This window comes from Oncorhynchus mykiss, chromosome 3 (assembly GCF_057628025.1).
Source record: "Oncorhynchus mykiss isolate SJ-2025 chromosome 3, ASM5762802v1, whole genome shotgun sequence".
In the NCBI taxonomy this organism is placed as follows: domain Eukaryota; kingdom Metazoa; phylum Chordata; class Actinopteri; order Salmoniformes; family Salmonidae; genus Oncorhynchus; species Oncorhynchus mykiss.
In genome coordinates this window covers 30,772,727-30,788,436 of record NC_143024.1, presented here as the reverse complement: position 1 = coordinate 30,788,436, position 15,710 = coordinate 30,772,727, and the positions used below count along the sequence as shown (strand labels likewise).

Sequence of the window (15,710 nt, the reverse complement as noted above, 5' to 3'; positions counted from 1 at the left end):
AATACACAATGAGTTGTATTCTGACTTTAGTGCACTTAAAAAGGTACATGTCTCCCATTAAGAACAATTCAGGATTTACACGAAAGTCAAAAGAGTTTAGTACGCATATTTAACTCTCAGTCTGGTCGAATCATTATCATATTCCAAACTGCTACAGTCAGATGACGCATTAAAATGACCCAATTGGTTCAGGTGGTGTTCTTCTCTTCTGTCTAATTTCCTTTACTTGTTCATCTGACCTAGATGAGAACATGTCATTCAATGTACAAAAGGGGAAATTGGGCGATTTTATTTTGTGGAAATAGGTTGCAGTGTCTCTATTCGTGAGGACTTTTATTCCCAGTGAGGGACTGTAGCCCAGAGGTATGCTATATTTAAAGGAGAGCAGCTCAGTGCTTGTTCAGTAATTGACCAGTACTGTGTCTATTCTGCCAGTTTCTCTGAGAAAAAGCACAGCAGTTGATTTTCTGACAAGATAGTTAAAACAGCACAATTTAGCTGTCTGTTGTTTCAGTGCTAAACTGCCTCTACCGGCACTTTGGCTCTCTCTTCACCAAGCCTGATGTCCTAGATTAGTATAGAGGGCATCTCTCCCACATGCCATTACAATCTAATTTTACTGTGCTCAGAAACTTTGTAAAGGATCTTAGGAACCACCTGTGAGATCTGGACAGAAGTGGTTCTGGATGGATGGTCCAAGCTGGTCCAAACATGTCCAAGCACACACACTCGCAGTACTGAAGTGAGCTGTTTAGAGGATGTCTGTTGCTTCATGTTGAAGAGAGAGATGCCAGAGATGGCCATAATGAACTCTGCAGGGTTTATGGCCACTAATTCAAACAGTCCATGTTGTGGTGTTGGTGGTTGAAATGATGTTGAAAGAAGTGATGTCTCAAAGACAAGAATTCAGTTGACAGCCATTTCATGAGATTCTCTCACAAATGACCATTTTTTAACAGATGGTAAATTTGAACTAGCTCAAGTGAATTCTCCTTCGATAATGGCAATCATTTCAGAGCCACTGTACTGATTATTCATCGGTATGTAAACAGAGAGTTGGATAGCTGGCTACATGGGGTTTGCTGCAATCTTTGGTGGAAAAACACTGAAGAGAACTGCGCTGCTGGGGAGTGGGGGTGGGGGTGGGAGGGGGAAGGAGATCTATCACGTGAACTGTGAGTGGAATAGCTGTTCAGGGTTGTTTATGCCCCTAATGGCTGGCTGTCACAGGGACCTCTGTGGCTTTGCTTTTGAGTGTGTGTGTGTTTGTGCATGCATGCATGTGTGTGTGTGTGTGTGTGTGTGTTTGTGTATCCGTGCATGTGTGCGAGAGAGAGAGTAGCTAGTGAGGTTCAGTGAGTCGAATCTCTGGGTAGAGCTCCTTTGCCTGGAGAGGCAGCCGAGGTGCGCCTGAGCAGTGAGCCCTCTGATTGGCTGAGGAGGATGCAGTTTGCCCCCCCCTCTCCTTCTCCCAATTGTGTTAGAAGAGGAGAGGGGGGAGAGGAGCTGAGTAGCAGGCACATAGCACAGAGCACTAACACGGAGCAGAGAAGCAAGCAAGCTCTTTCTCAACCCAGTCTCACACTACGCAGCACAGGGAGACAACACAAAGAGCTACATCAGAGAGTCATTCTGCTACTATAGCACCATAGTCTTCTCTTGGGCTTTAGCGTTCAACTAGTTCTTCAGTTATCCTCTCGGTGCACGGTAGAGCTGTCTGGAGACCTGTAACCTCCACTAGAAGGCCACTTGACTCAGGTGATCAGTGGTTGATCAGTGACCATGGGTAGGCAGGGGCATGATGCCACTGCAGCGGCTGGCGCCCCGGGGTCCGGGATGCGCATGCAGCGTTCCCAGAGCAAGATGAGCCTGTCTGCGTCGTTCGAGGCGCTGGCCAACTACTTCCCCTGCATGAACTCCTTCGACGAGGATGACGGAGGTAAGACGAGATGGCTCTAAACCTGGGACACTGAGGCAGACACACACAGCTGCTGCTGCTGCTGGAGGGAGAGAGGCAGGAGCTGAAGGGGGAGAGAGGCAGGAGCTGAGGGATGGGAGAAGGAGCAAAGGGATGGGATGGGATGGGGGGATGGAGAGGGGCAGCGGGAAGAGAGGGAGCAGACGAAGGGCTGGAGGGGTGGAGAGAGATGGAGATGGAGCGGGGGATAGAGGAGAGGGAGGGATGGACTAATGGTTGACTGATGACCTGACGGGGAGAGGGAGCACGGGGAGGGTGGAGGCTGTTGTAGTATTAGCTGTGGTACAGTACTGTGTTGCTGGTGGATGGGCATGCTCAGTGTGTTTTTGGAGAGGCTTCTCGTACTTGAGTAGCTACTTCCCTGTTCGTGTCATTGGCTACTGCTTTAGATCTGATGATCTATTTTGAAACACTGTCTGGCTCCCTCATTGACATCACTTACCAATGGCAAGCATGCTTGTCTTGTCCCGATTGGAATGAATCACTATTTGTTTTGGTGTGGGCGGTAGAATAGATTTAGATATTGTGTTGACCTCGTCTCTAGTGTCTAGTGTGTGTGTTTATAGCTGTTTTATTTCTGAGTGGGTGTTGAGAATATGTTTGATAATTCAGATAGGATGTTTTCATAAAACTAGGTTAGGGGGATTGTATTAGCTGTGCTTGTATTAGCTGGGTTAGGGCGATTGTATATTAGATGTGCTTGTATTAGCTGGGTTAGGGGGATTGTATTAGCTGTGCTTGTATTAGCTGGGTTAGGGCGATTGTATATTAGATGTGCTTGTATTAGCTGGGTTAGGGGGATTGTATTAGCTGTGCTTGTATTAGCTGGGTTAGGGGGATTGTATTAGCTGTGCTTGTATTAGCTGGGTTAGGGGGATTGTATATTAGATGTGCTTGTATTAGCTGGGTTAGGGGGATTGTATTAGCTGTGCTTGTATTAGCTGGGTTAGGGGGATTGTATAAGCTGTGCTTGTATTAGCTGGGTTAGCGGGATTGTATTAGCTGTGCTTGTATTAGCTGGGTTAGGGGGATTGTATTAGCTGTGCTAGGGGGATTGTATTAGCTGTGCTTGTATTAGCTGGGCTAGGGGGATTGTATTAGCTGTGCTTGTATTAGCTGGGTTAGGGGGATTGTATTAGCTGTGCTTGTATTAGCTGAGTTAGGGGGATTGTATAACCCTCCTCCTATAAATAGACTTAATAGACTCTTCTGAAATAGACATGATCCACTGGAATGTTGAGATAATACAGTAGAAATGTCTCCAGCCCCCTTCATCTCAATCCTCTTTCTGGGTAGACACTGACTTTAATGCTTCCATACCTGGAGTTAAAGGTACTAGAGTAGTCGACCCAATCCTCTTTCTGGGTAGACACTGACTTTAATGCTTCCTTACCTGGAGTTAAAGGTACTAGAGTAGTTGACCCAATCCTCTTTCTGGGTAGACACTGACTTGAATGCTTCCTTACCTGGAGTTAAAGGTATTAGAGTAGTCGACCCAAAATGTGTGTCCAATTAAGTTGTTCATAAACATTTCTCCCAGATGACACAAACTGTACTGATGATGTTTGTAAACAGTCATTTGATTGGATGGAAGTGACACTGCAGGTGAGTCTTTGATGTGTAGTTTATGTTACGTGAAGACAGTATCTTAGAGTATCTTAGGACTCCAGCAGAAAATAGCTCTTCAAATGAAGGTTTTGTTCTAGCATCTAGATGGGCTCTGGGAAAATGACGTTGTATGATTTTCCCAGAGCCCGTATATCTCTACCACTCCAAAGTGACGCATTTTCATTGAGCAGTGTTTCACAGCTGGGGCTGGATGCACTGCAGCATTTTCTTTCACAGCTCTTTATCTCTTTCCAGAATACATATTTTTCTAGATAGTTTTCCCTTTTAGTGGGATATAGAGTTTAATGATGTGCACTTTCAATGGTAGTAGCTTAATTTGACTGAATATATCTGTCTGGGTGAGCTTTAAAAAATCCACTCCGTAACCTTTTTAATACTCTACCTTAATAACAAACCATGACAACGGCACAGCGTGTGTGTGTGTGTGTGTGTGTGTGTGTGTGTGTGTGTGTGTGTGTGTGTGTGTGTGTGTGTGTGTGTGTGTGTGTGTGTATGTGTGTGTGTGTGTGTGTATGAGTGTGTGTGTGTGTGTGTGTATGAGTGTGTGTGTGTGTGTGTGTGTGTGTGTATGAGTGTGTGTATGAGTGTGTGTATGAGTGTGTGTATGAGTGTGTGTGGCCTGGCTCATGGCACCTACAGTCTCATCATAATCACACACCTTTATTCAGCATTACTCCAATAAGGTATAAACTGCATTATTAAAAACAGTTGACTGGCCATTAAAAAGCTATTTCATAGATTAGCTTCTCCTCCTTTATTAGTATTGCCATCCATAATGACCTCAGATACAACCATATGCATGCTAACCGCAGTACATACAGTGGTCAGGTTGACCTTAGCTTTGATTCAGCTGAATGAATGTTCATTGATTCATTCAGCTGATCATTCAGCACATCGCTCATTGATTGTGTTTAGGTGGTTGCTGCATGGCGGGAGCCTGACTGTCACACTGGCAGCTCTTTAGATGCCTTTAGACGTCACTGTCAGCGTATCTGAATCCAGTTTGCTTTGTCAGTGCTGAGGAGAGGATGAGGAGGCGGATGTCATTGAATAGCTGAGATGCCAGGGTTCTGGCCTCAGCAGTGAGGGCCTGCCTGAGTAATAAAGGCTTATCTTCCTCTGATTCTAAGAGTCTGTACTTCCTGTGGATGGGAGACAGGCAGGCGGGCAGGCAGACAGGAAGTGAGAGAAGCTGGTGGCAGGGACAGTAACCAGAGTATAATTAAGGCTTTTTGAAATCACACACACACATTTTAAGTTACAGAGATGGAAATTTCATTAAGGACAATATGAATATCTGCCAGATTACTTGCAGTTTATTTGAACACAGAGTATGGGGAATTATTGAGAGGTCTTCAAACTGTAAGAGGTCTTGGTTATAGAGGGCTTTATTACCCCCTCTGTGTGTTGCCCTCATTAAGGTTGTTCCTGTGATAAAGCAGAACCACTCTTACGTATGTAAACACTGAGTGAGGAACATTCACTCTCTATGTTGACGTGCATTCCCTGACAGTGTGTCCAGTGGTCATGTCTGACACATAAATTAGCTCTCTTTAAATTTGTTCTCTTTACCCTGGTTATTCTCAGAGTTAATAACACTGCTAGAACTCAATACCTCTGCTTCCTGCATTCCTTACTGAGAGACAAGACAGACCCATTAGTTCGTCTTTTACCATTTGACACTTTTAATTTGTCCGGTGTACCCCGTATGCATTTTTATATTTGAAGGAACGGCCATTTTGTTTCTTTAGTTCTCTGCTGAAAGCCCTGTCATGTGACTTGTGTAGAGCTCTGCAGTGGCTGACCTGTACCAGTACCTGCTCCTACAGTTACCTCCAGTATATCCCTCTCCTGGCCCTCCTTGGTGATTTACAAAGAATGCCATTCAGGCCACACGCAGCTCCAGCCACGTCCTGGCCATGTGCTGTCACATAGATTGGAGGAGATGTTCAGTGGGTCTAATGGGGGCGGTCAGCTGTCACCTTGTATCAGTTGTAGGAGGCCAGACACTGAACGGCCCTAGGTGGAACAGAGGGATGGAGGGGGGAGAGAGAGAGAGACTCTAAGCAAGAGCAAGAACCCTGCAGAGCAGGCAACCGGTGCTCTTGCTTAGCAGGAAGAGGGATGTACATGGTCTTCTTCTGTTTAGCCCATTCATACACGAACACACATACACACACACACACTCACACACGTACGCGCACACAACTGTTTTTAAAAAATATTTCTGTAGATAATGTAATATGGCACTTGATGTTTAATAAATGTCTTTGCTAAATGATCACATGGAAGTTGCAGTGCTCTGAGAAGAGAGTGCATGGTAGAATTGCCATAGAGTGGAAGTGTGATCTTCCTGTTGAGGACTTCAATGAGACTTCTCGTAATAAGTGAAAATGCTATGTCTACAATAACCTACTGCATGTAATTCGAAAGCAAAGCACACACTTGAGAGCAATGTATTAACTATTTCTCCCCCCTGCTCTCTCTTTCCCTCTCTCTTTCCCCCTCTCTCCCTTTCCCTCGCTCTATCTCTTTCTCCCACTCTGTCCCTCTGTTCTGTCCAGAAGCCGGTGGGAAGAAGCTTCGCAGCACCGTGCAGAGGAGCACAGAGACGGGCTTGGCCGTAGAGATGAGGAGCAGGATGACTCGGCAGGCCAGCAGAGAGTCCACCGACGGCAGCATGAACAGCTACAGCTCCGAGGGAAAGTAAGTGAAGTCTAACGCATACCAATGTGATAATGTACATCCCTCCAATATACATTATCACATTGGTATGCGTAGGTTAATTGTTGACATAGCATTCTCACTTATTACGTGAAGTCTCATTCAAGTCATCAATAGGTCAAATGTAGGTTTGGGGTGCTCATTTGAATTTCCTGTCTTTTTTTTTATCTTGCCAACTCTAAATAAGCAAGTTCAAGCCTTGAGGCCTTTTTCTTTAGTCTCCATAGTTACCTGTGTCATCTCTCCCTTCCGTTCCAGCCTGATCTTCCCTGGTGTGAGACTGTCCTCCGACGCCCAGTTCTCTGACTTCCTGGATGGACTAGGCCCAGCCCAGCTGGTTGGACGGCAGACGCTAGCTACACCACCCATGGGTGGGTGGATCAGATTTCTGGAACAATGTTGTGTCAAGACGCCTTTAGCGACCCCATCCCACACGGAAAGGATATCTGTATTGTGTGAATGGAGTGTTAACATTGTGTTGGCTGTGGTGTGTGTTGTTCAGGTGACATCCAGATTGGAATCGTGGACAAGAAAGGAGCGCTGGAGGTGGAAGTGATCCGAGCCCGTGGCCTTGTGGGAAAACCAGGTTCCAAGGCACTGCCAGGTAATTTACTACGTGATGTATAATATATTAATATATGCTATTTAGCAGACACATATATCCAAAGCTACTTACAGTACCGTGAGTACATACATTTTTTGTATCCTGTATGTGAGTAGAATAGGATAGAACCCACAGCCCTGAACTTCATGCTAATACCAACTGGTCACTACGGTAACCAGAGCTTGAACCAACTGATAATGCTGCCAATAGTATTGTAACTATTCTGTCTCTCTCTCTCTCTTCATAGCACCATATGTAAAAGTGTATCTTTTGGAAAACGGAGCCTGCATAGCCAAAAAGAAAACAAAAGTAGCAAGAAAAACCTTGGATCCCCTTTACCAGCAGCAACTGCCTTTCGAAGAGGCTCCTGGAGGGAAAGTTCTACAGGTAAACTATGTTCTACAAGGCCTTGATAAATACTTCACAGTTCACACATCATCATATTATAATAACATGTCTAATAAACCCTCTTCTCCACAGATCATCGTATGGGGAGACTACGGACGCATGGACCATAAATCCTTTATGGGAGCAGTTCAGATACTTTTAGATGAGCTGGACCTGTCTAACATGGTGATTGGCTGGTTCAAGCTCTTTCCTCCTTCCTCATTGGTGGACCCTACCCTGGCCCCCTTGACAAGAAAAGCTTCCCAAACGTCATTGGATAGCCGGTCATAGCAGTGTGTGGACTGATAGCATTGTTGTAGCAGCAGCACCCAGTGTTGAGGTTAAACATGCTGCGACAGACAGGTCACGCCCCCCGGTTACACTGCATGCTTGATGTTGTGTCTTCTGAGCCTGTTTCTAGGGGTGCAAATGTGATCCTGTGTTTTGAGAAAAATGTCGCACACATTGTGCGTAGCGAGCGTCGCTCCCTCGGCCGGGTCTGAGCACCAGCTCGGATTAGAAGGCCGTAACGGACTCCTTAGCACCAGGAATTGTCTCTAAATCGAGCGATTCCAGGTTTTCATCCAATCTAAGCCATGGGGGTCAGAACTGGGAACCCGCTCGATGAGTTCTACAGAAGCCCTTTTCGAATGAAAAATACATGTTTTTGTTTATAATGATTTTTTTTTGTTTTTTGTTTGTTTTATTGTCGATGTACTTGTATACCTGAAGGGGTGACTGACAGTGTTGTCCTGTCCAGAAGCTTGGTCACGCCAAGCCAACAGACCTAGCTAGATGTGTAAATGGAACTATGAGGTTCATTGCAATTGGAGAGGTGGGGTGTCCCAACTAAAGCTCAAACTTCGAATATGAGGCCCTAGTCAAAATAGTAGTAGATCACACCAGAGAGACAATACTAAAGTTACTAAAGGCAATACAGAAGTGGCTACTGTACTATCGACACTCCAGAATCTATTGATCAGAACCCACAACAAGACTAACTTTTATGACCTAACATTATTATTTATCTGTTGATATATTGTATGACATTTAAATGAAGATTTAAAAAAATTAAAAAAAACATTTTTGCATGGACAAAAATTTAGCTGAAAAAAAAAATGACCATTATTTTCTTGAGGCTGCGACTTGCAAAAAAAGATGAAGAAAAACAAATAAAACACATCAGCCATTTTCAACAATTTATATTATTTTTAAATATAAATTTCACTAGTGCATGGTTTTCAAAGGGGAGTGAATGCAACAGCGTGATAAAAAAAGACACATTGTTTATCATTCTTTAGACCATCCATAACATAAGTCTGTGTTTGGCAGACATACAGTAAGAGAAACTAAAATAAAAACTTTTGGAGTTATTTAACAACAAAAAAACTGTTTATGTGACAAAGTGATGATGAAAATAAATGTAAATTATTTATTTCATTGCAAAGGTTTACAAGCCTTATAAAGATAAACATTATGTGCAAATTGTACACGTCTCTTTCTCTCCCTTGTCCCAGGGCGTCCCCCTGATATTGTCCAGAGTTTCAGGACTGTTGGTTCTTTTACAGCTCTGTATCGTTTCAATATGTCTTTTTTGGCGATTTGTTTAACAAGCATGTTGAAAAGGATTTTCTGCAACATGGCTTGGGCACACCTTAAAGTAACTCAGCATGTTTTGATAAAGAGGATGTTTGGGAGTTTTGCAGTTTCTTGTACAGTGCATGTCAACTTCGTTACTTCCCCCCCCTCACCTTCAATTGAATTCTACAGAAAATTCATTAGTTACTTTCATGGCCAAACTATTAAAACGTTTTAACAAAACATTCCACTAACCCTTAGATCATATTTTATTTCCATTTTTTCAAAAAGAATGACAAGGAAAAATATTTTATATTCGTTGGAGGTTGACAAAAAAAGTTATGGTTGCGAGTGTATTTTATTTCAGTATTGTTAACTAACATGCAAAAATAATCTGTATTGGTACAGCAAGAAAGATATTTATATCCAAGCAAGAAGCGGCAAACATACAACTGATGTACTGTATATTGCTGTGTAGTTCAGGCACTGTTTGTGAGGATGAGCAAAACACAAGGTCAAACAACATGGGATATTGCCACACAATATGAATTTAGTTTTTTTTGTTTTTGTGAAAATATAATTAATTTCATATATTTTTATTAGTTTATTTATAAGCCAAGACCAGTTTATTTTTTATTTTTAGTAATTGTAAATGCTTCTTGTGTATGGGAGGTATATGAACCTTACAGTTATGTCTGAATGAAAATAAACTGAGACGTTATTCCTTTTCCATGTTAAACCAATACATTCTAATGTCCATCCAATATCTTGTCGCTATAACAAGCTATATACTTTCGTTTTTGATTTACATTGTACATATTAGAAATTTGAATAAAACAAGCAAACACAAATAGATGACAATATTTTGGAATAGGAATAATGTCTCACATGATGACAAAGACATATGTTATTTACCCTTTTGAATGCCTTTTCTTTCTTTTGTTTTGGTGCAATGTGTTTATGCCAAGGCTATGTCTTGGTGAAGTATGGTTGAGTACAGAGATTTATGTAAGTTATTTTTCAAATAAAAAATGGATATTACACTGACACTGAGTACCAGCGAACAATATCAACATACAAGAGCATTTTTATCTACCTGGGCATGACTATTTCCTGTTCCAAAACATCCACAAATGACTATCTTTATTTCTCCAGGTAGGTTGTTCCACGACATCCACAAATTACTATCTTTATTCCTCCAGGTAGGTTGGGAGTAAAAAGGAGGTCACAACCTTTTGTGGCCCACTAATGGTTCCTACCTATACTACAGTCTACGCTACATATCATTTGTTTTGTCTTTCAGAACTGTATACAGCATGTGCACAAATCAAGACTTAGGTCAAGCTGGGGGAAGTTAAGAGACAAGAAGTAGCAGTCAGTTCCACTTCCCCTCATATGAATGCAAAGTTGTGCTTCCACTAAATTCTTTGGCAACACTACAGATGAAAGAACAACCTATACTTTTGGAGAGAGCCAGGAATACATTTTACTACAGAACTAAAAAGAAAGTTCCTCTTTTACTGTTTTTAACACACATTATTCAACTGTGTAGAGTGGTGTCGTGTCTTTACTATCATTAAATGAAGACTTATAGTTTTTATCAAAGATTCTCTGTAATTAGTATTACGTGATCAACTGATTAATCATGTAACTAATTAACTAGGAAGTCGGGGCACCAAGGAAAGTATTCAGATTACAAAGTTATAATTTCCCAATATAACCTTTCAGATATTTTCATATCTGATCAATAGTCTTCTGATTAATGATTTATTTATTTTACCTCACGTTAGTCTCATTCCAAACGTCGTAAATTGTTGGTTATCTGCACGAACCCAGTCTTCACTATGAGTCATCCATACATCAATTGTCTTAAATCATTTATTTATTTCTAACTAAGTAATTCACAGAAATGCATAAACAAACAAGGTAAATGTGGTTACATGAAATGATAGGAAAATGTGCCCTAGTGGGCTGAACCGGCATGGCGGCTTGTTAGACAAAAGGGGAAATGGGGGGGGGGGGTCGACCAAGAAGTCACTACAGAGTGATAATTATAACAATTAAAATGCTAATCCTTTACACATGAACGCTCACTCATTCGGAAACAATTGCAATCAATATATATATATATTTACGCTCAGTGTGTCGTCTTGATCGCTGGTGAAAAGTTTGTGTCTTTCGTAGAATTGTCCGTCTCTCTCCCTCTCTCTCTGTCTGTCCTGGTTAGAGGGGATAGTTCAAAGTGACATTCGTTATAGATTGGAGGTTTCGGTGGTTGTCGTTCTTCGCGTTCAATGATACCGAATTCCTAGCTGCAGACTAGTAATTAATATCAAAGACTTGTTCTCATTCTGTCGGTATCGATAGTCTAAGACTTTAACCACGTGGTATGGTTAAAAGATTCAGCAATGGTCTGCAACCTTTGTCCCCCTCCTAATGGAGAAAAACATCTGCTGATAATTTCTCAAAGTTGGGTTTTATTCGGAATGGCAGAAAAGGGATGTCCCAGGATGTCTGACCCTAACTGGGCTCAGGGGCGTTCCTCTGATTTAGTTCAAATCCAATTCCCTTTTTGAGTTTTCCTTCATTAAACAGTCCACAATCATATTGTAAAATTGTGTAAACAGTATCATACTCACTCATTCATCTTATACAACAATTAGATGTAAACCTTATATCTGGGGCTTTTATATTAACAGCGTTGTTAAGGTTTTCTTCCGTCGAAGGAGAGGAGGACCAAAACGCAGCGTGTTTTTTTCGATATATCTTTAATAAAGATAATAACGAACAATACAAAAAAATAAACGTAACGTGAAAAAAAACGAAACAGCCCTATCTGGTGCAAACATACACAGAGACAGGAACAATTACCCACGAAACACTCAAAGAATATGGCTGCCTAAATATGGTTCCCAATCAGAGACAACGATAAACACCTGCCTCTGATTGAGAACCACTCCAGGCCACCATAGACTTTTCAAGACAACTATACTACACCACAATCCCATAACCTACAAAAAAACCCTAGACAAAACACACCACATAATTAACCCATGTCACACCCTGGCCTGACCAAAATAATAAAGAAAACACAAAATACTAAGACCAGAGCGTGACAGAACCCCCCCCCCCCCAAACCCCCCCCCCCCCCCCCCCCCCAAGGTGCGGACTCCCGGCCGCACACCTAAACCCATAGGGGAGGGTCCGGATGGGCATCTGTCCACGGTGGCGGCTCCGGCGCGGGACGTGGACCCCACTCCAACATAGTCTTAGTCCGCTTACATCGCGTCCTTAGATTGGCGACCCTCGCCGCCGACCTTGGCCTAGTAACCCTAACAAAGGGCCCCACTGGACTGAGGGGCAGCTCCGGACTGAGGGACAGCTCGGGACTGAGGTAGCTCGGGACTGAGGGATAGCTCGGGACTGAGGGGTAGCTCTGGACTGAGGGGTAGCTCTGAACTGCGGGGTAGCTCTGGACTGAGGGGTAGCTCTGGACTGAGGGGTAGCTCGGGACTGAGGGGTAGCTCGGGACTGAGGGGTAGCTCGGGACTGAGAGGAAACTCAGGACTGAGAGGAGGCTCAGGACTGAGAGGAAGCTCAGGACTGAGAGGAAGCTCAGGCAGGTTGATGGCTCTGGAAGATCCTGGCTGGCTGGTGGTTCTGGCAGATCCTGGCTGACTGGCGGTTCCGGCAGATCCTGACTGACTGTCGGCTCTGGCAGATCCTGGCTGACTGGCGGATCCTGGCTGAATGGCGGATCCTGGCTGAATGGCGGATCCTGGCAGACTGGCGGATCTGGCTGCTTCATGCTGACTGGCGGCTCTGGCTGCTCCATGCTGACTGGCGGCTCTGGCTGCTCCATGCTGACTGGCGGCTCTGGCAGCTCCTTGCAGACTGGCAGCTCTGGCAGCTCCTTGCAGACTGGCGGCTCCTTGCAGACTGGCAGCGCTGGACAGGCGGGAGACTCCGGCAGCGCTGAACAGGCGGTAGACTCCGGCAGCACCGGAGAGGAGGAAGGCTCTGGCAGCGCTGGACAGGCAAAGCGCACTGTAGGCCTGGTGCGTAGTGCTGGCACTGGTGGTACTGGGCCGAGGACACGCACAGGAAGCCTGGTGCGGGGAGCTGCCACCGGAGGGCTGATGCGTGGAGGTGGTGACGGATAGACCGGGCCGTGCAGGCGCACTGGAGCTCTTGAGCACCGAGCCTGCCCAACCTTACCTGGTTGAATGCTCCCGGTTGCCCTGCCAGTGCGGCGAGGTGGAATAGCCCTGGGCTATGCAGGCGAACCGGGGACACCGTGCGCAAGGCTGGTGCCATGTAAACCGGCCCAAGGAGACGCACCGGAGACCAGATGCGTAGAGCCGGCTTCATGACATGAAATCATATGTATTTATCCTCTTGGATTTCAGGCATATCTCAGTCCTCTTGATATTTGTAGATTATTTGATTATTCTTTCTGAATGCCTGGTTGGTTGTTTTAATATTTTTCTTCAGTGTGCTTGGGTAGCACTTTCTTTTATGTAGATAAATTACCAGATATTTACAAAGAAATGAAATGGTTAAATGGAAATTACACAGTTTTAACCTAATGAATTACAGTGGCAAGAAAAAGTATGTGAACACTGGAAAAACTTGGATTTCTGCAAAAATTGGTTATAAAATTTGAGGTCACAACAGTAGACAAACAGTCTGCTGTGCCTTTTTTTCTCCACACATCAAGGCTTTTAGAGATACTTTTGTAACCCTTTCCAGCGTTATGCAAGTCAATAATTATTAATCTTAGGTCTTCTGTGTAAGGGATTTCCTCCTCTTCTACCGAAGAGGAGAGGCGAGAAGGATCGGAGGACCAAAATGCAGCGTGGTTAAAGTTCATGGTTCTTTAATAAGAGAAATTATACATGAACAGAATACAAAACAAGAAACGTGAAAACCCGAAAACAGTCCCGTGTGACACAGGAGACAACCACCCACAAAATACCCAAAGAATATGGCTGCCTAAATATGGTTCCCAATCAGAGACAACGATAAACACCTACCTCTGATTAAGAACCACTCCAGGCAACCATACACTTACCTAGACCACTACACTGAACCCAACCCCATAAATCGAATAAACCCCTAGACAAGACGAAACACAATAAATCACCCATGTCACACCCTGGCCTAACCAAAATAATAAAGAAAACACCGATAACTTAGGCCAGGGCGTGACAGTACACCCCCCCCCCCCAAAGGTGCGGACTCCCGGCCGCACACCTAAACCCATAGGGAAGGGTCTGAGTGGGCGTCTATCCACGGTGGCGGTTCTGGCGCGGGACGTGGACCCCACTCCAACATAGTCTTAGTCCGCTTTCTCAGCGTCCTTTGAGTGGTGACCCTCGCCACCGACCTTAGCCTAAGAATCCTAACAGAGGACCCCACTGGACTGAGGGGCAGCTCCGGACTGAGGGTCAGCTCGGGACTGAGGTAGCTCAGGACTGAGGGGTAGCTCAGGACTGAGGGGTAGCTCAGGACTGAGAGGTAGCTCAGGACTAAGAGGTAGCTCAGGCTGGTTGACGGCTCTGGCAGCTTCTGGCTGAATGGCGGCTCTGGCGTATCCTGGCTGATTGGTGGCTCTGGCGGATCCTGGCTGACTGGCGGCTCTGGCGGATCCTGGCTGACTGGCGGGTCTGGCGGATCCTGGCTGACTGGCGGCTCTGGAATATCCTGGCTGACTGGGGGCTCTGGAAGATCCTGGCTGACTGGTGGCTCTGGAAGATCCTGGCTGACTGGCGGCTCTGGAAGATCCTGGCTGACTGGCGGCTCTGGAAGATCCTGGATGACTGGCGGCTCTGGAAGATCCTGGCTGATTGGCGGCTCTGGAAGATCCTGGCTAACTGCCGGCTCTGGCGGCTCATGACATACGGGAGACTCTGGCGGCTCATGACAGACGGGAGACTGCCACCGGAGGGCTGATGCGTGGAGGTGGTACTGTATAGACCGGACCGTGCAGGCGCACTGGAGCTCTTGAGCACCGAGCCTGCCCAACCTTACCTGGTTGAATGCTCGCGGTCGCCCTGCCAGTGCTGCAAGGTGGAATAGCAACCTGCAGGCCAAGAGGGTGTCCATCGACACCACGCCGCTCTGTAACTACGTCAGGATGTTGAGATGGGTCGGCAACGATCTCAGAGCATTCACAGACTTCAGGGTGGCGGAGTTGGTTTCCGATCTGGAGGTCACATCCAGAGGAGACTCTGAGAAGTTGATGGAGAAGCTGGTTGGAGCTGAGAGGACTCTGAATGGAACTGCAAAGAGCATCTTGGCCGCATTGGACATGCTGTCCTCTGTAGGTGTTACTGTAATTTAATTATGCCAATGTGCTTTCATCAATTGAAAGCCCTTAGTCTATTTTATGAGAATTTGTAAGATTTCTTGTTTGCATAAAATTGACGCAGACCAGTCTTTCAATAATAGGTCATAGAATTTATTCTCGGAGCGCGCTACCACTTAAACACGTGCAGCAGTTTATATACAGATCATGACGTTATTTCACTGCTTTAACAGAATCCCCTCCTCTCCACCGGGACAAAGTAAGGTGAAAAGTTCATTCTAACTTACTAACACACTCCCAGATAACTTTTGACCCCTCAACATTATCGATCACCACTGACCACTTTAATTAACAGAAAACCTAGGAATACACTCACTGCCTTATCTAAAAACCCCAGAGCTAAGTTTCAGTAGGGTCAACCATAGGCTAACGACCTTATGTGTTTACACAGTCCACAACCCATTTGTTTCTGCCTAGTTGGAATGGTGTTCATTAACTTT

The 15,710-nt window shown here is 44.8% G+C and overlaps 1 protein-coding gene across 47 annotated transcripts in view; it reads left to right on the top strand.

Annotated features, from left to right (window-relative positions):
- rims2a (regulating synaptic membrane exocytosis 2a) overlaps window positions 1–9,945 on the top strand; it is a 247,315-nt gene extending 237,370 nt beyond the window's left edge. For 27 of the 47 annotated variants that reach the window (XM_090227695.1, XM_090227790.1, XM_090227688.1 and 24 more), the window contains 5 exons: window positions 6,172–6,313; window positions 6,590–6,702; window positions 6,834–6,935; window positions 7,183–7,322; window positions 7,416–9,945. In XM_090227695.1, the coding sequence (XP_090083821.1) occupies window positions 6,172–6,313; window positions 6,590–6,702; window positions 6,834–6,935; window positions 7,183–7,322; window positions 7,416–7,613 (695 nt within the window). In that variant the 3' untranslated portion in view covers window positions 7,614–9,945. The remainder of the gene's footprint in view (window positions 1–6,171; window positions 6,314–6,589; window positions 6,703–6,833; window positions 6,936–7,182; window positions 7,323–7,415) is intronic. The other 20 variants (XM_090227805.1, XM_090227752.1, XM_090227800.1 and 17 more) reach the window with 2 other exon arrangements.
- The last annotated feature ends 5,765 nt before the right edge of the window (window positions 9,946–15,710 follow it).